We start from the raw sequence: 22,167 nt of genomic DNA on the forward strand, positions 1-22,167 counted from the left end.
AGCTGGGGTGCCATGGAAGGTTTGAGGGGAGGGGCAGCATTAGAGCAGCAAGGAGGGAGGTCAAGGCGGGAGAAGCGTGCTGCATGACACCTATCACCCTGCTGCCTACCCAGGGCTCTAAGCACAGGCCTTCACTGACACTCCCTAGAACTTGGGCCAGACCCAGCAGGGCTCAGGGCCTGCAGGACCAAGAAGCGAGAGGCACCGGGACAAGAGCATTTGGGGAAATGAGTTGACTCCCAAATCACGCGTTCATTTTGACAAAGTGATGAGGCGCCGAGGCTGCCGGGGAAACCCTCCCCTCCCAGGCTCCTGTGAGTGGCACCCAAATTGTACACATCTAGGAAAACACTTTAAAAGGGGAACATCCTCGGCCTTTCTCCCCACCTAATTTCTCACACACATTTCTGTGATTAATTTCAGTTTCTTAAAATCTAACACCTTGAAACTCCAGCGCTGCTCATGAGTAATTATTTATAAACAGTGTCATAAAAGGCTGCTTGACTGCCAAGAGTAATCAACTTCTTCAACACACTTCAAAGGAAATCAAAAAACCTTTCCATCCACAGATCCTTTTGAGGTTTAACTAGGAGCATGATTTAAAATTCACAAGAAAACCCTTAGGTATTGGAACTCTAATACACAGCTTTCTTGGACAAACGTTTGATAAAAAACGAAACATACCATTATATACACCATCGCCTGCTTTAATATTGCCCAGGGCTACTGTAAACGCTCGCTTTGTACTAAATCTGCTTTTTTCGCAGCGAAGGGGCTGCCAGTCTGTGTGCTGGTGGCTCATTCCCTCCTGTGCACACTTACAGGGAGGGGCCCAGAGCCTTCACTCCCTCTGCACTAGCCACTGGCCCTGCCACCGCGTGTCCCAGCGAACCCTGACCCACCCGACACCCATGCCCTGTGAGCAGGGGGTGGAGAACCCGGCTTCAGTTAACACAGGCCGCTGCCCACGGGAGGGAGGGGCAGCGGAAGTGCTTGCTGGGTGCCAGGGGACCACTCCTGTCCTCTTCTCCAACCACCAAGGTTGGGATACACTATTTCCAGCTCTCCCGACTCCTAGAGAAATCCCAGGAGCATGGTCTTCTCCACTCCCCCTCCCAGGTTTTTGCCTCACTTGTAGGTGGAGGACTGGGCGCAGGAGGGAAACCCAGAGACGTCCCCTCTCTGGGCTGGGACTTGAGCCAAAGGGCAAAGAGGAGCCAGCATCCTCCAGAGCTGGCAACCCCAGGCCTGGGGATGGGGGTGGGAGGCTGGGGGAACAAATCAACCCCTCACAACAGTGGGCACTGGGATTCAATGGCTCGACTGCCCGAGAGAGGGTCTGGCCAGAAGCCTTGACTCCAGCCACGGGGGAGGACAGATGGGAGGCCGGCCCCCAGCTCGAGCTAACAAAGAGGGGCTGAATTCTTAAGCTGCTGGAGGGCAACAGAGCAGGAGGAACGTGGAGAAAGGAGAAAGGGCTCCATGGAGGGCAGCCTTGGAAAGCCAGGCCCGGGAATGACTGGAAAGGGGTGCCGAGGAGGGCGGAAGGAGGCGGTGGAAGGGGCGAGGAGGAGGCGCCCGAGACGACCGTCCAGCTGACGTCGGCTGCCTTGCGTCTAAAACAAAGACATGACGTTGGAATGTAAAACTTCGGGTGCAGCGGGCCGTCTGGCAGGGAAAACTCCATCGGCACACAGAGGAGCGGGGGTAAAACGTAAAGGCGGAGAGTGACTCCAATTTCAGGCTCTTGCTCTTCCAGGGGAGGCCAGCTAAGCTGTGAGGTTCGCAGTTTAAGACCCCACATGCACCCTGAACAGAATTTTTCAAATTGGAAGTGTGAAGTGCCAAATAAGAAATTAAAAAGAAGGAAAACAAAGAGAAAAAAGCAGCAGGAAGCGCCACCACCACCCACTCAGGGCTTGCCCAGCTACATCACTGTCAAGCACCGCTCTAGTTCAGGAAACTCTCGATAGGCTCTCCACAAGCGGCAGCTCGCCTCGGCACCGCCCGCAGCCCAGCGGGAGCCCTGGGACCTGGTCACCCCTTCCCGCGGTGACCACTCGCCATGGACCAGGCCAGAGCATCACCACCCGCACCTCAGCTACCAAATCTGCCCATTTTACAAATGAAAAAACTGAGGCCGAGAGACAGCAATGATCTCTCCGTTTCTTCACACTTTACCAGGAGAACGGAGCCCGCTGCGCTGAGGGCTGCTGGGCTGGGAGGGGACGCCTCCCTGAACGCACCGTCCTGCTCTCCTGCCTTTGCTTTGCTCTTTGAGTTTCACTTCACTTTTATTTTACCTTTATTTTGCCTCTCACTTTTATGTTACTTTGACTTTGCTTTATTGATTTGGTGGTGGCTGTGAGAGGGGAACGGGGGCAGAAATGCTCCCAGCAGCCCTGGAGTAACAGAGCTCAGCCACACGGAGACCTAAACAGCCTCAGGGTCGGGGTAGGGGCTGCAGAACCGGCTTCCTCCGGCCTGTGGGGCCACTGGGTGAGGCCTGGGCAGGGAGCTGAGGTCTGCAGCAGGACCACCAGGAAACAAGGTGGCTTCTCACCCTGCGGAGCAGGTGAGCCTCCCTCTCGCCCCAACCAGAGAACCAGAGAACCAGAGAATAAGGACTACAAAGAAATGAAGGAAGGAAGGAAGGAAGGAAGGAAGGAAGGAAGGAAGGAAGGAAGGAAGGAAGGAAGGAAGGAAGGAAGGAAGAAAGGAAGAAAATTAAATGTAAAAAATAAAGAACTCAGGCATTCTGCCTTCATAAAAAAAGGGGTGGGGGGAGGGACGGACCTAGCTCAGTGGTGGAGTGCGCGCTTAGCATGCACAAGGTCCTGGGTTCAATCCCCAGTACATCCATTTAAAAAATTTTTTTTACTAAAAACAATTTAAATTTAAATAAAAAAAAAAGAAGAGTCTCTGTGGGGAGGAGTGGATCCCCCCCACCCCCATCATCCCAGCTGATCACCACCTGGGGCACCTGGGTTCACAGTCAATGTCAGTTCTCCACTCTGCCTCACTAGAGGCTCAGAAGAGGGCACTGCGGGGACCCTGTGAGCCACGCTGAACCACCCTGCCTAGGTCTGTGAAACAGCCCCTCGCTCTGACCCGCTGACCCTGCTCAGGACCTGCGGGTCGGCCACGCTGCAGAGGCCAGGTGTGCCTGGCAAACCTGCAGGCTTGGAGTCTCCTCCCTCTGACCATTGTTTTTTTTTAACTACTTAGCATCCTTTCTCATCTTAGGCCTCTGAACCCCACCACAGGGCATCTCAGGCCTCCGTCCTTCTCAGCAGCACTGTGCGCTCATTTCACTGGTGCACTGGTAGCTCCTTCAAAGCGGCTAATGCGCCAATGAAAGAAACATCAAAGCTCCAGGACACCGGTCTCCCTGACAGCTCGCAGAGGATGGCAACGATCCTCCACTTGGCAAATCGACCGTGGGATGGAGCGCCTCCTCTCCCTCCTCCCCGCTCGGCGTTCCGGCCTTGGGTCTGACTCGCACCCGCCCGGGTGAGGCCGGGGGAGCTCTGGAACTCATTAACGGGCGCCAATAATGAGACCATCAGGAAAACCGGTGCTGTCTGTCTAGGTAGACCAGAAACCACACTTACACCTGACAAGTGGAGTGATCACAGAGCTTAAACCCAACAGGCGACATCAGCTGGGGCATGCCAAAGCATGAATAATTGATTCCGTGGGCCATTCGGAGGTTTTCATTTTAATAACTTGGCAAGAGAATTTTTATTAGTTATGCTCTGAAAGAAATTAAGGCATTTTTCAATCACCCACCTCCCCAAGTTGTCAAATCATTCCCCACCCAGTTCTGACCTCCTTTTAGAGGACAGAGGGCCTCACAGATTCCTGGGAGAAGGGGAGGGAGACAGCTGGGGAGGGGGAGGAGGGCCACTCGAATGCTCACCATAATCGTTGTCTCGTTGCAAGTGATTAATCATGAACGGGATGGGGTCCTTGGGCTGGTGGATCAGGAGCTGCTCCAGCATGTTCTGTGGGCAGAGGGCAGACACCCACATGGTTAACACCTACATGGACACCCAGGGCCCCAGGCTCAGGTGGCCCAGCACCCTGGTTCGCTACGGATACCAGCCCCAGGGCCTGATCTCTCCCCTGTGCCCCACCCTAGCTGGCATTTGCTTGGGTTCCTGCAAGCAGAGGCATGAGGGTATTGCTGGGGAGGGAGGCAACTGGGGGGAGGTAGAGCTGGAGGTCCTTCTCCTGCATTGTGCCCATTCACCCCCTTAAGAGCCCTAGCAAATGCTGTGCCCTCAGCTTGGAACACCTTTCCCTCAGGCCTCAATGGAAACATCCCTTCCTGATCACACTCACCAGCTGAACCTTGTCATGTGCTCCTGCAGTCCCCGTGCACCCCTAGTATTGCTTCACCCTTGTCCCAGCGCCTGGCACAATCACAGTGGGTGCCCAGCATACAAGGGCTTGGGGACACAGCCGTCACTGCTCCCTGTGTTTCGCCAGAGTGGGACAGAATATTCACCAGCTAAATACCTAAGTAGTCCTGGGGTAGCCTGGCCATTTAATTCCAAGGGAAAGCAGCTTCCATGGTTCCAGGCAAAAGGCACAGAAATGAACCAGGCAGCTGAGAGGAGTTGGGCTGGGGCACTAAGGAGCATCCTTCAGCACTACAGACAAGCAGGGAGGGGCTTTAACCCTTTGGGGGCAAGGAAAGAGTGGGGCAGTAAAAACAGCGCTGAACTATGAGGCCGTGGCCCCACTGTGCATCTCACCAGACAGTACATTCCCTTCTCGGGGCCTTTGCTGGCCCACCCGCTAAATAAAACCACTGGACAAGATCCTTCATCAGTCATATTTCACTGGAGAGATGGTGTGAGAGATGGTGGAAAGGTAACGCTTTCCAAAGAAGCGTACATTCGCTGGGGGGATGGAGACTCAGGTTTCTTAGTCTGAGCTCTGCTCTCACATGTGCAGCTCAGAGGCTCAAGCGGCCACAGATATCACTAAGGAGGTGCCTCTGGGGATGGGATACACCTGGAGGAGCAGACAAATGCTCCAGCTCCCCTTTGGCCCTCAGAACCTCTGAGTGGCTGACAGGTCTTCCAGTCAGGCTCCTGAAAGCCTTTACTTCCCCGAGATGCCCAGGGGACATCTGGAGCACAAGCAGGGGTGGGGTTTTGCCTAAGGTCAGGAACTCAGGATGAGGGTTTGGACGCTGCCCTGAACTCTTGGCCCTGAGGAGGAAGGGCCAGATGGGAAATGCTGCTGTCCAAACCACAGGGCTGCTGTTTCAGGACGCGGCCCTCTCAGTGGATGGGGATGCCACCTCCAACCTAGATGCTCCCCAGCTGAGAAACCAACACCGCAGACAGCCTGGGAATTGTTAGGGTTAGACAAGTCCCTTGGAGACCACCTCTTGCAACCTGGCATTTCACAGATTGGGGAACTGAGAAAAGGAAGGGACCAGACCATGGAGCGGACTGGCCAAGAGCCCAAACCAAATCCTGGCCTCCCACCAGGTTCCGCGGGATAGCGTCAGGGGGCATATTCTGATTGAGGGGTCCCTTGAGGTACAACGGTACGGAAGTCGTACACCCCAATTTGGGCGGCCTCCTGGGTAACAAACGTGACCCCTCCCTGATGCGGGGTCACCGGCGCGCACCCGGAACGCGACAAGCGGTTCCCCGGCCGCCGCCTTGTGTCGCGACAGGACAGGGCTGCCCGGGTCACCTGCATCATCTCGAAGACGTGGTTCGCCTCCCCATACTGGGGCATTTCCGGCGGGATGCGGTGCGGGGCGGTGGTCGCGTCCATGCCACCGTGCAGCGCTGCCGCTCCCTGGTGACCGGCGTCGCTAGGGCCGCGCGTCATCGGCGCGCGCCGCTCCCTGGTGACCGCCGTCGCCAAGGGCGCCGTTACGTCATCAGCGCGCCTGGCCCGCCGGCCCGGCGATGGGCCTGGCCTCGGGCTCTTCTGCTGGTTTCGTCCCGCCGCCTGGGGCAAATGCTTTCCCCCGGCCTCCCCTTCCCGTCTGCACGCCTCAGTGAGGCACCTCAAGTGAGGTGCCTCAGCCGTGGCCTCCTGGGGTCAGAGGCGCCCTCTGTGCCGTGACAGCGCACAACACCCCGGGGCACCTCGGCCCCCGAGAGGGCGGGAGGCGGATCCCGCTTCTGGTTCCGCCAACGCGCCCTGGCCCAGACGTTAGGGCCTCAGTTTACCATCCTTAAAACGAAGGCGCTGGAAGATGTTGGGGAGGGTGGTTGAAAAGGGAGGGACGGGCGCGAAATCCTCAGCCCAACTCTGAGCTTCGGAGCCCCAGCCAAGACCGCGCCGCTGGCTCCGGGGGTGGGGCGGGGCTACCTCCTGACTGGATTGCTATGGCACCGGCGGTAACAATCGGGCCCGCGGCCCCGCCCCTTCTCACCCCGGATCTTCCCACCCCACCCACCCCGCCTCCCAAGCCCTGGGAAGGGCCTCCCCGCCCGTCCGGGGCCCCAGACACCCACGGAGGCACCTCAGCTTCAGGGCGCTCTGTGAGTGAAGGCCGCTCTGGGACAAGCCCTGGGTCTGGAAACTGGGTGGGGTGAGGGGGTTGGAGAATGGAGGGGACCGCCGCTGCTGCTGCTGTCCCGGGAGAAAGATGCGGTGGGATGCGGTGGGGGGAAGGAGGTATGCGAGTCGTGTTAATCCCCAGTGGGCAGCCTGGTATCGGACGCAGAACTGGATTCGGAGCTCTCCCTCCTGTCCGTTGCTATTTTTAGTAGAAACTACCTTTTCTGAGCTGTGCTCCCAACGAAACTTTGGTGTTTGTGTACATTATGAAGAGGGAGTATAGATAGCATCGTCAATACAGATTGCCCAAGACTCACATCTTGGCTCCGCTCTCACCAAGCTGTGCCAGCCTCCCCTGGGAAGTGGGGATTATGGCAGGACTCCGTGAGCTAATATATCTGAAGTATTAGAAAGTAACTGGCATGTAGTAAGTACACAGTGCTTAGGGCTAGTATTAGTAATATCATCTCATTTAATCTTTGCACCAACCCTGGGAAATAGGTACCTTCATTCCCATTTTACAGATGAGAAACTGAAGGATCAGAATGGTGAAAAGTTGTTGGCTGAGCCATTTCCCCTTTCTGGGCCTCTTTCCCCATCAGTTGTTGATCATGGAGCATTAAAACCAGAAGAGCCCTTGAAGAGCCTCCAATCCAAATTCCCTCATTTTACAGATGGAGAAACTGAGGCCCAGAAAGGGGGAAATTATTGGCCAAGTTCGCCCATTAAATCAAAGGTAGAGCCAGGCTGGAACTAGGCACCCTGACTCCTAGCCAAAGGCTTTTCCAGCAGCCACCAGCCTGGAGATACGCCCTTCAAGGCTAAAAGGCTGCAGTTCTGTCTCTCCCCCTCAGAACTGCCTCCTCAAAGCGCGCACACCTTGGTAGCCTTGTCAAACCCAACTGCAAAGACGGCTGGGGGAGGAAAGGAAGCTGCCTACCCCCGAACAAAGAACACAACCGCCAAGCCTGCAGTTTGCACTGGAGAGGCTCAGTTTGCTTCCTGGACATTTTTGAAATGACTTGCCTTTCTCCTCATTTATTTTAAGCCCTAGGCGTTTTTCATACCACGATTTAATCTTCTTTAGCAGCCTGGAAAAATACAAATCAATTAAAGCCTGAAACCTATTGGGTAATCATTTTTCCCTTCCTCCTCCCCCAGATTGAGAAGTGCCTGCACCCTGTGCCTTTCATCCAGACTAATTTGGCTGCAGTGACTCTGGTTCAAGGGACGATCACTTTGGATAGCTTATTACAGCTCCTCTCACGACATTCCTCGTGTGCATGTCACAAGTCCATAGGATCAAGAACCAAGTCGGTTTTGCTCCCAGGGGCTCTTGGGGCCACCGGCTAAGGTAGTGCTTTATCCCCGGAGAACCTGGCAGCCCCAGGAGGGTGGCAGAGCTGGGCACACAGGGCAGCCCCCAGAATGCTGGTCCTCATGGCTTTGTGGTAGGGAACAGGAAACAGTCTCACGGTAGTGGAAGCAAGGCCCAGGGGTCTAGCTATGCAGGCCCTTGGTACCCACCCCCACCTAACCACCCCCCAGCCATAGTAAATCTGATATTCAGCATGTTTCTCTCTATGGACCACCACTGAGGGAAGGAGGGAGGTATCCAAGTTAAGATCCCAGACTTTATAAAGTCGGGCAAGGCTGAGTGGGAAATCCTGGTTTGCTCATACCCTAAGATGCCAGACCTCAGCTCTGTCATCTGCCATGTGGGGATAATCAGCCGTGGTCCGCCGTTCACAGGACTGTGAGGAGGACTTGAGATAATGCCTGTGCTGCACCCACCCTGCTCCTGCAAGTGCCCCTCTGGCTGCCTGTGTAACCCTCTGCTCCCGCCATTCCTGCCGGCTGCCCTGCTTTCTTTTCTCCTTGTCTAAACTGCTGTTCATTTCACTTATTCTTATGGTCTGCCTCCCACTCTCACAGTCCCTCCACGGTAGGGAATCCTGTCCTGTTCAGTGCTGTATATCCAGCCCAGCAGCCGGAATGGTGTCTGGCACACGGGAGGCACGGCAGCATGAATGAATGAACAAATGATCGAGTGCTTGGCACCTCCTCGGCGCAGAAGCCTTCAGTGGTTGCCCTTGCAGCTTTGCCTGCCGCGTGGGTCCCTGCCGGCTGCATTCTGCACTTAAGCTAGTCCCACCCCCCAATCTCTACCCAGGGCCCCACCCCTCAGCCCACCTGCCCTCCTCCCCTCCAAAGCCCGCCTGCCTCTTCAAACCTTCCTTCCTCCAGCAGCCTGAGCCCTCAGCAGCCTCTGCCTCTTTCGGGGTACACATCATGCCTGTTTTCAACCTACCTTGATTATTAAGTTTCTGGCACCCCCTTAAATTTTTTCCTGAGGTGTGTGCCTCACTCTCCTCGCCCTAGTCCAGGTCCTAAGCCTGCTTCCGTGGGAGGCGACAGAAAACCACTGTGCCCCAGGTTTACTGTCATTTCTGCCTCCAGGTAGGGGGTGGGGGCCCTGGCTGGATATGGCAGGTGTTCAACACGACTCGCTGCGTCCCCTCCACCCCGCTCCCCTTCCTGCCTTGTGCTGAAGGGGGAGGAGGCTGAGCTGGAAGGAGGCCACCGCCCTGCATGGCCCCAGACCAGGCCCGTCTCCAGTGGAGCTGCCCTGCTCTGTTGGCAAACACAGGTGCTATGGCTCCGGGGGCGGGGGCCCTCCCCGCGTCTGCAGTAGACCCACTCGGATGTGTGAGGCGTGACTGTGAGGCTCCTCGCCACACGGCCCCTTTATGGTGACCCGGCTGCATTCAGCTCCCGGCCCGGGACAGGGGCTCCGAGGCTGCACGTCCCCAGGCCCCAACCCTCCCAAGTTCTCTGATTCACTGCTCCCATCACGCCGTGAAGGCCACCTCATGGTCTGTCCTCCTTGCATTTCCTTTAGTCCTCCTGACGCCGTCTCCTCTTGCCAGAGTCTCCCTGGCTGCAGTCCTGCTGTGCTCAGGATGCTGAGGGAGACACAGCAGAAAGCAAGCCTCTTCTCCACCTGGGACCTGCCAGGAGGAGCCTGGAGTGTGTCCCCCGACCCCACCAAGCATTCTGGCCCCTTCCACCTGCAGCATCTGGCTCGGCCCCTCCCTCAGTGCCGCCACCTCTGACTCAGTGCGGCACATCCAAGCCCAGGTTCCATGTGTGCTGGTGCCCCGTGGTGCACAGACAGCCAGCTGCCGCACCTTTGAGGACGCTAGTTAGACAGCAGGACACCCAGGACCCAGGGTGTCTCTGGAACAAGCTTCTGTGACACCCTGGGCCTCAGTTTTCCCCGGGGAGTTAAGGGGGGGTTGACCTACTGAAGCCCCTTCCAGCTCGGGCATTCCGTGAATCTGTGACCTGCAGCATTTTGCAGGCGCTTAGCAAAATTATGATGTCACGGAGGGCAGAACCCACAGCCTTTTCTGCTCAGAGGAGATCCTGGATGCACGTGGACCTCCTGGATCACATCAGGGACAGTCTGTGAGGCACCAAAAGACAGAACCCCTCGCAGCCTTCCTGTTTCCAATCAGGATCACCCCTGCAAACACTGTGGGGGGTGGGGGGTCACCAGCGGCCAACCCCTGCCCTGGGGATGGGCAAACCCGAGCTCGGGCCCCTGCCCCCCGCAGTGCAGGGACACCGCGGCTGCTTAGGCTGGTGAACCCAGCGCCGGCTCTTTCCTGCTTCGCCCGCTGGGGAGACTCCCTACGCTTTCCCAGCAGTTGCAGAGGGGCAGCTGTTTTAAAATAATTTGCTTCCAGTTGACAACATCGTAGATTTTTCCATGCTGTGGCTCATTCCTCAATCCCAGCTTTTGCTGACACTGCCTGGAGGCATTGGAGGCTGTGTGTGCGTGTGTGTGTGTGTGTGTGTGTGTGTGAGAGAGAGAGAGAGAGAGAGAGAGAGAGAGAGAGAGACCCATAAGCTGGAGAAACCGAGGCCCGGAGAAACCGAGGCCCAGGGAAACTTGTCTACGGTGGAGGGCGAGTGGACTTGGGGTGGGCAGGGCTCTGTCGCCACAGCCTGCTGGGTTCTTGAGCGAGTTTGCAGCCTCCTGGGGCCTCATTTCCTTCTCTGCAACGTGGGGGTGAAAACATTCCCCGCTCCCCAGGGCTGTGGGGAGCTGCTCCGCCCAGTGTGCCACTGAGAGGAACCCCTCCGTGGCCGCGGGCATCTCGCGACCCCGGCGCTGGATCCCTGGGCCCGGCCCCTGGGATCTCATCGCTCTCCTCTTCCTCGCACTAGACCGTCCTCTCCCATAAGCGACCACCAAGGATGACCATGAATGAGGTGAAGGAGTCCCTTCGGGGCGTGGAGCAGAAGTACAAGCTCTTCCAGCAGCAGCAGTTCACCTTCATCGCGGCTCTGGAGCACTGCAGGGAGAACGCCCATGACAAGATCCGGCCCATCTCCAGCATCGGACAGGTGGCGCCTCCCGGGCGGGCGGGCGGGCGGGCGGCCCGGGTCGCAGACACCTGCCAGACCCAGAGGCTCCACGGTGTGGGGGGTGCGCGGGGGGCGGGGGGCGGGCCCAGGCCCAGTCCTCTCTCTTGAAAGTTGAAAAACTGAGGCCCAGAGAAGGCAAGTGCATCTGTGCCAGAATCAGGCCTCAGATCCCAGTGGTGGAAGGAGCCCTTCATTCATTCCCTCAGCAAATATCTGAGTGAATAACAAAGGGGTTAAAACGTGGGCTCAAGGCTCAGCTAGCCAGGGCATAAGTCCCGGCTCTACCATGCCCACCTCTGTGACCTCGGGCCAGCCAGTCACCTCTCTAAGCCTCAGCTTCCTTATCTGTAAAATGTGAAAAAAGCAGCACACACCTCCTAGGGCCGTTACGCGGACTCCATGACATCATCCGGAACACACGCAGCCAGCAGCCGCGTTATCCGCGGGGCCCTGCGCTCAGTGCTGGGGATGGATGGCAGCAGCTGCACGTGGTCCCGGCCACTGGACCCCAGTGGGTCTGAGAAACCGCGACACACCAAGTGCATTGTCAGTGGCGTTTACGGATGTTTCCGTTTAACCCGAGTCTCCTGGGGGGTTCTCTGCTTTCCAAGTTTGCTCTGCAGGACTTCAGGATTGAACGAGCCTTCCAGGAAGTCACAGGCTTGAGCCACGGTGTGTTGGGAACACTACCCTAGATGGTACCCTTTCCAGCTAAGGAGATGCTACCTGCTAAGGAGCTGGCTTGTCGAAGGCTGACTGCTCACAGGGTGGGGCAAGAGTGGGGACCAGGGCTCAGAACTGCTCAGGAGAAGCACACAGGCCCACAGAGGGCAACCCCTGCCTGGCAGCATCCTTCAAAAAATTCTTTAATTTTTGCAAGAATTTCTCCCAGGTTTTTAACTTGAAATTTTAAAAACGTACAGAAAATGAATGCCCATGTAACCTTCACCGAGATACACCAATCTGTAATATTTAGCCATGTTTGCGTGTACCCTCTTCCCTCTGAACTGTTTGAAAGTAGACTGGCTGCATCCTTTTTAGCCCGAACCCCAGAGGCTCAGATTTCCAAGGGCACTGAACAGGTTTTCAGCACCAGGAAGGAGCACCTGAGACGCCCCCACTTCCGCTCAGAATCTGCATCAGGGTGGAGTGACCCCGGCCTGCTCCTTCTTGCCTTAGGTTCAAGGAGGCTTTTGGTAAATAGTGGCCCCACGTGTGTTGACTTGCAACCCTCACCCTGCCCTTCCTGGACCAGAAGTATCCAAAGGTTACCCACCCACACACTCGGCAGCTGGTGACAGTGCCCTTCTGTGCTTACACCACGGTGCAGGCTCCCTTCACCCACCACAGACCCGGGCCAGGGGTGCTGGAGTGTGGGCATACGCTGTGGGGTCAAGAGCCTCATCCCCCTACCAGGCGACTGTGCTTGGGAAGGGATGACTTGAGGTCACGTGCAAAGACATCCCCTTGGAACGAAAAGGCCATCAGTGGCAGCAGGAAACCCTGCTTTAGACCTCAGTTCCTGGGAACTGGAGGAGGTGGGTGCTGCCCTGCCCCCGGGTCATGGAGAGGAGGCGACTGTGTGACCTGGGTCAGTTCATCCCGCCTGGACCACAGCCAGCTCCTCCCCAGCACAAGGTCAAGCATCTCAGGTCACCCTGGAGAGAGAGCCCTGACCCGGGAGGGATCCCCACCGCCAGCCAAGGAAAGGAGTTGAAATTAGATCAACCTACCGCTCGTCTTGGCACCTTTTATGACTGGTTTAAGAGAAGCCTCCCTGCCGCCAAACACACCCACACGGGAGGTTAGTTTCCAGTCTTTAAGCTCCGCTCTCCTCGAGCTGATTTTTGTCTACGGCACGAGGTAGACACATTTTTTTTTTCTCACGTGGGTGACTTTTCCCAGCTCTCCTTACCGACGTGTCCCTCTTCTCTAACCTTGCCAACACCGGACACCGCCGCCACAGAGGAGTCTGGTTTGCTCCTCAGTCTGGGTGGCCCAGCCCAGAGGCCCTCTAGGCGGGCCCTCTAAGTGGGCCTGTGGCGTGAAAACTCAGGGACCGGTCCTCTCTGCTGCAGGTGTTGGCACAGGCGCGTGGGGACCAGTGGGAGGTCTGGGCTCAGAGCGCCTTGAGCTGGGGTGAGGTCCAGCCTCGCCCCAGCAGGGTGCCTGAGCAGGGCGTCTCAGCCCTCCGAGTGTCCACATTCACCTGTCAGGTAGGGATGCAAAGAGGTGCCCGGCACTTAGCACGTAGGTGAGGACGAAGTGCGATCAGGCCTGCAAAGCCTTCCGCTCGGTGCCTGAGACGCTTAATGATGTTCGCTGGATGCAGTGTCTGTATATTCAGATACTTCCACACTACTGGCCTCTCCCCGGTGACTGTGGGAGGGTGGGAGGACCAGAGTGGGTTCTCCTGGGTCCTCCCAGCGCCCGTGACGCCGGCCTTTGCAGGTCCAGAGCTACACGGAGCACTACTGCAACAACTCCACCGACCGGCGCGTCCTGCTCATGTTCCTGGACATCTGCACGGAGCTGAGCAAGCTGTGCCAGCGCTTCGAAGCCCTGCACTCCGGCACCCCCGTCACCAACAACCTCCTCGAGAAATGCAAAACCCTCGTTAGCCAAAGCAACGACTTAAGCAGCCTTCGAGCAAAGTAAGACCCACCCTCCACCCCGTCCTGTTCTCAAGGCCTCAGCGTGTGCATCTGGGGAGGGGGCGGGAGAGGAGGGGTCCTGAAGGAAAGGACAGGCTTCTGTTGAGAGGGCAGCTCAGTCTAAACTGGTGACCCATGTGGCCGCTGTCCAGACTTTCCTAGCCCGGAACCCTAGGCCCATTGGTTTACTGGAATGACTCTGATCCCACAAATCATTTTACTGAAAATGAGGGATTCTGGGGCCCAGATCTAGTTGGACACAAACCCTCTCACTGGAGCCAGCACCAGGCAAGGTTCCCAGAAGCCCAGGAAGAAGTGGGACGTTTGGAGCCGGTTCCCATGGGTGCCAGCTCTGCAGGCGTGCTCCCCTAATTCTGAGCCCTGGGGAATCCACGGCACAAAGCACCACACTCCTGAGAAAGCTGTTTACACATTAGGCTAAGAAGAGTCACAGGGACGAAACGGTATATTCTGGAGGGATTACAGCAGATTTCCACGGCCCCTAATCCAGGTTTCTACAAACCGCAGGCACGTGGTTTACAACTCTCGCCTTTCACACTAGGATTACCTGGGGCCCCTGGCCCCCTAAACCTGCTGAACCACCGCACCTGGAACCCCGAGCCCTGCCCGGTGCGTGCACAGTTCTAAAGCCTCCCAAGGCAGGTCTGAAGTGCAGCAGGTTAGAGAGCCCTGCCCGCGGCCTGGCGGTGTCTTGCCGCAGCGCGGCGAGTCCCCACGGCAGGGCTCACCTGGCCCTTCTTGCCGCCCTGCAGATACCCTCACGATGTGGTGAACCACCTCAGCTGTGACGAGGCCAGGAACCACTACGGAGGCGTGGTCAGCCTCATCCCCATCGTCCTAGACTTGATGAAAGAATGGGTTGCCCACTCGGAGAAGCTGCCCCGCAAGGAGCTGCAGCACGTGAGTGAGCCCCAGGCCCGCCAGGAGGCCACCAGGGCGGCCGCACGGGCTTTCCAGACTGTAGGCGCCCAGCCTGGCTTAAGGAAACACAGCTATAGGCAACTGACAAAAGACAGCCTCAGACCTAGGGGGACAGACAAAGGATGTGCAAAACCTCCCTGGAGACCACCTGGTGGGAAACTGTAAGGCCTCAACCCCAGTCCCACCCCTTCCCTCCCCTTCCCATAGGGTGCTTTGTTACTAAACTTGGTTTCCACTAGGTGATCCATTTTCATCGTCGCCCACAGTCCCTGCCACTTATTAACCCCAAAGGGGACTGCCCAATACACGACTGAGAACCTTTCTCCTTCTCTCGCTTTAACTTCTTTCCCTTGCCTCTGAGTGTCAGGCTCTGTGCCGATGAAGGGGACCCTCAGAGTGTGTGTGGGTAGAGGGTGTCGCAGGGAGGCTGGGAAAGAGCTGACTGTCCCACCCAGGTCCAGCTTTCCAGGCTGAGCCATCCGGCCGGAGGAGGCCGCACAGCTCCCTTCCCGCCACAGCGGCGGCAGTGGCCGTAGGCGAGGCCTGGCCCTCTGCACGGCAGGGCTGCTCCCGCCTCGCAGGACGCTGCCTCGGAGTGTTTAGGTCCCTGGACCAAAGCCCAAACGGGAATGAACCTGCCTTTCCTCTCCTTTACTTGAGAGAGAAACTCTGAGAGAAGCTGGAAGAATTGATTTTGTGCATCCTGTACAAGAATAATTACCTGGTTTTCACAACATAACTGAGGCCCAGACATTGGAAAAAATGTATCACCAGCTCCTGAGCTTGCCAGAGGTGCTGTCTGACTGTTGGTTTTTCCCTTCACAGGGGGCGACTTAGCTTCTGTATTCTTGCTTCCTCGGGAGCAACAGTCAAGAATAAAAGGTGTTCTACCACCTCTTTGCCTGGCTTGCTTTCCTGAGACTTGTCCCTTAAAGACAATGACATTTACCCGAAGACACCAGAGCGCGCTGGGCAGCAGCAGAGAGCCGCTCTGGACAGGAACCCCCGGCTCCAGTCGCTCCGAGGAGGTGCAGGCCACAGGCCCACAGGCCAGCACAGTGACTCCTCGCAGAGCCAGGGGCCTAGCCAGACATCCGAACATCTGAACTTCTCAGACAGAACTGAAAACTGCCACCTCTCAGGCTTTGTCTCAAAGGAGCTGCTTCCGCCATTCCAGTGGGCAGAGCACACCCACTTCCGGGCAGCTGGGCAGTGGGGACCCACACTGCACTGCAGCTCTTCGCCTCCGGTCCTTTCCCAGGAAGGCCAGGCTGGACCTGACGAGTGTTCAGTGGTGGCTTCCTGCCTTCCTCCTGGTAGCCGATGGCACATGGAAGGCAGCGGATGTGAGCTGCACGCTCTCCTTGGCACACGCCCAAGACACGGTCGGCAAGGCTCAGGGTCTATCAGTTCTCGACAACTTCAGTGTCACTTGGGCTCCATCCAAAGGGCTGTGTTCAGGGGAGGGTATCGCCCAGGGGTAGAGCACATGCTTGGCATGCATGAGTCCTGGGCTCAACCCCCAGTACCTCCATTAAAAAAATAAATAAACCTAAGTCCCCCCCACCTCAAATACCCAAAACCAAAACCAACAATAAAAATAGAACTTAAAAAAAGAGGCGGGGGGGAGGCTGTGTTAAACCCAAGGTGCCAGCCAACCCCTAGGAAGGCGAGCACACCCTGGACACAAGGGTGGGTGGCGGTGCAGACCCAGCAGGCTGCCTGGCTGTGTGTCTGCTGGTAGAGCCGCCTCCAGTCACCTCTTCCCACATCTCCAGGACACCTGAAGGGCATGAATTTGAGGCAGATCAGGGTAGGATCTGTGGCTGTTTGCCACATGATCTGCCAGAACAAAAGGGTCTTACAGAGACTGAAGCCAGATTCCCCTCGGCAGTACCTCCCTCCAGCCACCCGGGGTCACCAAGCAATCCCAGGCCCCGAGGCTTCGGCATCTTGGGACTAGTTCCTACTTTGCCCGCAAGCCCCTCAGAGGCCGACATGAACCACTTCATGTCAGTACAGCAGAGTAGTGCAAAACAATAAGTTTTTATTTGTTCACAGTTAAACACAAGCAACTGCCTTGACATTTTAGGACATTCTAAGGACAGCAAACCCTTTTGACTCCACTTCCCACTCACTCAGATTGTACCATTTTCTCCTGCAGTTCATGTTACAGCATCTGATGCGGATTGTTTGACATGCTGTTAAAGGTCAAGGCGGGAAGGTTTAAACCTTTTGACAACAGATGACTTTCTCATATTTAGCTAAAAGCAGTCAGCCAAAAAAATCTGGTTTTCAGTGATAGGACCCCTTTTAACTGAGAGTTAGCCACATGTGGTTGATCCATGATTGAGTTATAAACCTAGATAATGTCTTAGCAAAATCTGTTCCTCCATAACGTATTTCTGGTCCATAGAAGTCTGCTGAAAAGCGATCACTGATTCTTCCTAGTGCAAAATGCCTGGCTGCCTCTTTGATGAGCCAAAGTACCTGCTGCTGGGGGCAGTGCTGTTCCCTCCTGTCCCAACACTGTATCAAGGTGGGGAGAGGGGGGCTAATCTGGGGGGGGCCTCAAACTCTCAGGGGTCGCCTCTAAAAGATCTATTCCAATGGTTCGACTAGCCTACTTATCGCAGAGGGTGGACAATTTTGTGGCACCGTGATGGGGAGGAGAGAAAGCCCCTCCGCCTTCACTAACTCATTTCAAGGCCAGAAGCAGTCACGGGCACAGGCACATGGCACCCAGGCAGGTTCCCCTTGTGGTTGCGGCCACGCTTCTCTCCGGTCGGCACGAACAGACTGCAGGACGGCGTGGGAAAGACGGAAACACTGCTCTCTCTGGGCACATCAGAGAGTTGTGGACGGGGCAACGAGCCACACGGGGACAAGGGTCGCAGCAGCAGCCCAGGGGCCAGGCCTGGACCTAAATTTGTTCTCTCACTTGTAAAGAAAAGCTTAATCGTGTGCAATCCCTCTGCAGCGGTCGGGGCAGGGGGCAGGGGGCAGGGGGCAGGGGGCAGGGGCACGTGTCACAGAACTCTGGATGTGAACGGATGCACAAGCATCTCCAGGCCAGATACATTCTCCCCTGTTCACTGCTTGTCAATGTCTAAAGCACAAACCTGGGAGAGTGAAACCGTGCAGGGTAAGACGTGCTGATCTGACAGCCTTCTCCCCTGGGTGAAACGTACACCCCCGGCTGGGCTCGGGCTTCTCCCGGGACCTCCGGGAGCATCGGCAGAAGGTGGTGGCAGCCCACCCCGACTGCGGTTCTGGGCCGAGTCTTCACAGTGCCCAGGCCTCCTGAGATGCGGCCACACCCCCCACCGCCTCCGACTGCTTCTGGTTAGAAAAGCTGTGCGTCTTCGCCTAGCTCTTTGTTTGTTCGTCAGTTATTTCTTCCTGGATTCAAGCGGCATGTTCTAGTATTTGGTGAAAATTCACATTGGCTACCAAAGCACTTCCGTTACATTCTCTACACAGAAACATCCACCTTTTTAGTCTTAAGTGGGAGTCGGAAGCTTTGTGGTCTCCAAGGACCTCCCCCCCCCATCGTCACCGTCATTTTATTCATCCTCTTCTACAAAACTACTAGAGCTTTATCTTTCTCAACAAAAACCCAGAAACTACATGTGCTGTTGCACGTGAGGCCGGCCCAGGGCTGGGGTTTCGTTTCCTGCTGTCCTGGCTCTGCCCAGTGGAGGGCTGGCTTCTGGCCACGGGGCACGGTGGGCTGATTTTTCCAACTGTCAATGGCTTGTGGGACCTTTTCCTGGATTGTAAGTTTACCTTTTAAGAAGAGTTCGGACTACTTCCCCCTAAACGCAGTACGTATATTCTGGCTCACAATGTAGGTTCTCTGTCAGAGAGCCTGTGAACCTTCAGCAGCTTACTCCCGAAGGCTAGGCAGCTCTCCCTCTGCTGACAGGCCTAGGGCGGCACGTCTACTGCCCGCCCCACCTGGTAAGGCTGGTCCCAGCGCTCATCTCCAGGGAAACCTCTTGACCGAAGAAACGATCTTCACCTCCCACCTTTGGATTTCAGTTAGTTTTCTTATTCATGACCAGGTATTTCTTCCACTTCCACAGTAACCACTTTCACAGAGCTGGGGCAGAACCTTGTCAAAAGCTTTTGAAAACTCCCTGAACGTTCTGTCTGCTGGAAGGCCTACAGCAGCATCAGGAACTCACGTGCCCCACGGAGACCACGCTGCCACCTTCCACCCCTACCCTGCCCCCGATGGCACCGCAGTGCTCCCTTTTAGAACAAGGCTTCACGCTACCCAAGAAGCAGGCTCTGATCTTCTTAGGGCCTGTGCCGACCCCAGTTAGTGGCAGGTGGGGATCAGAACAGGTTATGGACGTCGGCCAAACAGCTCCAAGGTAGGCAAGCCTGCTCAGAGTGACCCTGGATGGAGGCCAACCCTGACGCTTGCAAACGCCGCCCTGCTTAGTCTCAGGGCAGGCTCTGCCGGGAACACTGTTCCAATGCCTTTGCCCTGCCTGTTCCCGGGCCTGAATTCTCTCTCAGAAGTTCCTCCATCACCATCACCTTTCCTTACTTAAAGACACTCACTGAAGCATAATCAAGTGAGCCAGTGACTCTTGGCAGGTTTATCGCTTTCAAAATCAAACCAAACCCTCTTACCGACTCAAGTCTTTTGCAACATAAAAGCCTCAATTTCCAGGTTGGGCAAGTTCAGCACGCCACCAGACCCCCATTCCCCAGCCGTGGGCTCCCAGAGCCCAGAGGAGGCTAAGTGCTGCTGCCTTGGCCACGGCCAGAGGCTGAGCAGACAGACGCCCAGGCTGGAGGAGTGGGCAAGGGCCTCGCAGAGACCCGCCCGCAGAGCCTCCAGCCCGGGCCTCAGGCCACATGTCCGCGTTGCCTGCCTCTTCCTTACACTTTTACAAACTGCCCGTTTAAAAAAAAAGTTCTTTTCTTTCTTTACGTTGGCCTCCTTGCCTTTGCCAGTTAGTCAGGGTAAAGGCTTTGGTTTAAGTGCCTATGTCTTCGTTCTGCAGCACAGATCTTTTGGTCTTGGGGAGGGGTAAGCACTGAGAACCAGTTGTAATAGTTATCTTGTAACATTTCTTTTCTGAATTTGTTCACGTTTTCCCTTTCTAAATGAAACTGAACTAGGGAGCTAGAATGCATTTGATTTTAAGCTTTCCTTTGGAAAAAGCTGAATTAAATATACGGTGTCATTAACTCCACTGCGGACATCTGGCGGCCACGGCCGGCGCCGTGCTGGGCCGAGAGCAGACGGGCACACACCCTCCCTCCGGCTGCGCACCAGCCAGCCGCGCCCGGGAGCCCCCGCCCGCACAGCCATGGCCACGGGGAGGCGCTTGTTACCCAGCTCCCGCTGGTCGGGACGCTAGAGTATTTATTGCCACACTTTTTAAAAGAGACCTTTGCCCTCACGTGCTGGGAGCTCCCACAAGCGGTAACATTCGTACCATCACAGTTTGCCTTTGCCCTCCTCGTGGGTGAACACTTTTATACTTTTACTGAAAGAAGAGAAAGAGAAAAACCAAGTTCATTGGCTCTTTCCTGCCAGCCTCTCCCCGCCTCAGTCTGGGCTGGGACACGAGGCAACAATCCTTAGGCTCTAGCATTTATTTCCGGAGCATCTGTCAAGTTCAGATTCTGTGCCACCATCAGTGTCCTGACTGGTGTTGCCTCTCACGGGCGTGCGCGGGCAGCCCTTTGGCAGCGGTCACCAGGCCTCCGCTTTAACGCTCTCCCAGGACTAACGTGGGGGGGGGGGGGCAGCATCAAGCTCCCTGCAGAGTTGGCCCAAAAGTCAGGATTGCTGTGAAAAAGCTGTTACGTTCTCGGTGGCCTAGAACCTACCACAGTGAGGCAACTCTCACAGCCTGAGAAACAAGGGTCATAAACTTTGAAGAAACTCTTTGGACCTTCAGAGCCTTTCTGCTGCAGCATCACACAGAAGCTGACAGAAACAAGAGGCGTACGGGGTGTAAAGGGAGGCGAACAGACAGTGGCGCGTCAGCGCGGGGCTCAGCCGGCGCAGCCCTGCCTGGACCCAGGGGCCAGGTCCCCACCCACGGCGCTCCTCCTTCCGGGTAACTGCTCTAGTCGCCATCCTGCCCTGCTGCAGAGAGCAGGGCCGAGCACCCACACGCCAGCCTCTGCTCAGAACAGTGCCAGCTTTCGAGCAAACACCACAGAAATAAGAGGTAGTGGGGGGGGGGGCAGGGTGTTCCCAAAGGGCAGTGTGGTCTCCACGGTGCCAGCTCTGGACTTTCTGAATGACGGGCATGTGTTCACATAGAAGTTTCTAGGCAGCTTATCAGAACCACCAAAAAAACAAGGGTGAAGAAACCATCACTTTTCTAGATCTGCTGCTTTAGGTGCTGAACCAAAGAGCAGGGAACAAGGCTCACGTAAGAGCTTTCCTGTGAAGAAGACGAGCTTTGCAGGCTGCCCCTCCCAGAAAGGGACAGAACCGGACTTACCTGCGATGCCACCAGTTACCTGGGCCAGCAGAGGGCCAACCCAGTTAGCTGAGCCTCAGGAAAGGAGAGAGTGGTGTGTTAGCCTCAAAGATTAAATTTGGCCTCATATTGCACAGGTTCAAAGGACCCATTTTGCAGGAAAAGGAAGAAAATAAAGCTAGTGAGGAACACACACTGGCCCTCGGGTTAGCACACGCTGCCGGGTAAATGAAAGACAGGGTCTGGGGGTGGCTGAGGGAAGGTTAAGAGGCATTTCAATGCCAGATCCAAAAACCGTTCTGCACTCAGTCAACTGTCAAAAGGACCTCCATCCCATTTCCACTGCGTGAGCTAGCCACTCGAACCCTGGAAACAGGAAAGCTCTGAAGCGTGCATTCACACTCCTGTTCTACGCCAGCAATATGCAGGGTAACACTGACTGACCATCGTCCTTAGCTGTGCTCATGGTGAGCCTCGTTGTAGTCCATGATACGGAGCTGTCCAACACTGTCCACGTTTGGGGGAGATGGGTGTGGGCCATCGAGGCTCAGGGGCGTCTTGGCTTCCATGCTGGAGTCTTTGCCCAATTCTGTCTTTAGGGTCTCAGAAAGGCTACTGATGGTCACGCCGTCCTCGTCACACTGGCTCTCGCTCTTATTACGAAATAACTCTCGCGCCTTCATGCCCAGGAAGCTTTTGGAGCTGGGAAGTGAGCCAACAGTTGCAGGGATGCTGGTAGAGGGCTCCCCGGCGGCAGTGTCCCACCGACTGCCGAACGGGCCTGCCCTCTGGTTCGGGGGCTTCTCCGGGGTGGAGAGCTCGCTGCCGCCGCTGCTGCCGCCTCCGCCGCCTCGGCTCCCACTGCTGCCGCGGGCACCGCCGGGTCTGAGGGGCCTGGCCTCACCGTTACGGCCAGCTGCCTCTTCACTGTGCCCTGGTGCAGAATCCGAGCAGCCGTCATTGCAACAGTCAAGCCTGTAAGAAATCCAGGAGGGGAAAGGGAGTTGGTGGTTATGGCGTCCACGTCTGGGCATTATCCTGACGCACGCTCACCGACACCGAACTCCGCCAGCCGGCCCTCTGTTTTAGGATCGAGGACTCGAGCATGAGCACTCACGAAGAGAAAG

General features: G+C 56.4%; 3 protein-coding genes across 13 annotated transcripts in view; 1 reads left to right on the plus strand and 2 right to left on the minus strand.

Moving 5' to 3' along the window:
- The window catches only part of AK8 (adenylate kinase 8), a 117,956-nt gene extending 111,753 nt beyond the window's left edge, over positions 1 to 6,203 (minus strand). The window contains exons 1-2 of one of the 5 annotated variants that reach the window (XM_031450771.2): positions 5,722 to 6,203; positions 3,923 to 4,007 (exon numbers count right to left, since the gene is read on the minus strand). In XM_031450771.2, the coding sequence (XP_031306631.1) occupies positions 3,923 to 4,007; positions 5,722 to 5,862 (226 nt within the window). In that variant the 5' untranslated portion in view covers positions 5,863 to 6,203. Of the gene's footprint in view, positions 1 to 3,922; positions 4,008 to 5,653 lie in introns of those variants that run through there. The other 4 variants (XM_064490646.1, XM_064490649.1, XM_064490650.1 and 1 more) reach the window with 4 other exon arrangements.
- Positions 6,204 to 6,458: 255 nt separating this feature from the next.
- Positions 6,459 to 15,452, plus strand: SPACA9 (sperm acrosome associated 9). Of its 2 annotated transcripts, XM_064490651.1 has the most exons (5): positions 6,459 to 6,524; positions 7,705 to 7,897; positions 10,780 to 10,959; positions 13,432 to 13,634; positions 14,408 to 15,452. In XM_064490651.1, the coding sequence occupies exons 3-5, from the start codon at positions 10,810 to 10,812 to the stop codon at positions 14,739 to 14,741; spliced, it is 687 nt and encodes a 228-aa protein (XP_064346721.1). In that variant the 5' UTR covers positions 6,459 to 6,524; positions 7,705 to 7,897; positions 10,780 to 10,809; the 3' UTR covers positions 14,742 to 15,452. The 2 variants fall into 2 exon arrangements, with proteins under 2 accessions (XP_064346721.1, XP_064346722.1); XM_064490652.1 differs by lacking the exons at positions 6,459 to 6,524; positions 7,705 to 7,897; positions 10,780 to 10,959 and adding an exon at positions 11,636 to 12,784.
- A 3,703-nt stretch (positions 15,453 to 19,155) lies between these two features.
- The window catches only part of TSC1 (TSC complex subunit 1), a 46,988-nt gene continuing 43,976 nt past the window's right edge, over positions 19,156 to 22,167 (minus strand). For all 6 annotated transcript variants that reach the window (XM_064490654.1, XM_031450787.2, XM_031450783.2 and 3 more), the window contains one exon: positions 19,156 to 22,015. In XM_064490654.1, coding sequence (XP_064346724.1) covers positions 21,493 to 22,015 — 523 coding nt within the window. In that variant the 3' untranslated portion in view covers positions 19,156 to 21,492. The remainder of the gene's footprint in view (positions 22,016 to 22,167) is intronic.

Source organism: Camelus dromedarius, chromosome 10 (genome assembly GCF_036321535.1).
Source record: "Camelus dromedarius isolate mCamDro1 chromosome 10, mCamDro1.pat, whole genome shotgun sequence".
NCBI classification, from domain to species: domain Eukaryota; kingdom Metazoa; phylum Chordata; class Mammalia; order Artiodactyla; family Camelidae; genus Camelus; species Camelus dromedarius.

Excerpts from the sequence above, each read along its gene's own strand:
- SPACA9 (XM_064490651.1), top strand. The coding sequence starts at position 10,810 with ATGACCATGAATGAGGTGAAGGAGTCCCTTCGGGGCGTGGAGCAGAAG. Across the intron at positions 10,960-13,431 it reads CCATCTCCAGCATCGGACAG|GTCCAGAGCTACACGGAGCA; the intron begins GTGGCGCCTCCC and ends CGGCCTTTGCAG. Across the intron at positions 13,635-14,407 it reads TTAAGCAGCCTTCGAGCAAA|ATACCCTCACGATGTGGTGA; the intron begins GTAAGACCCACC and ends GCCGCCCTGCAG.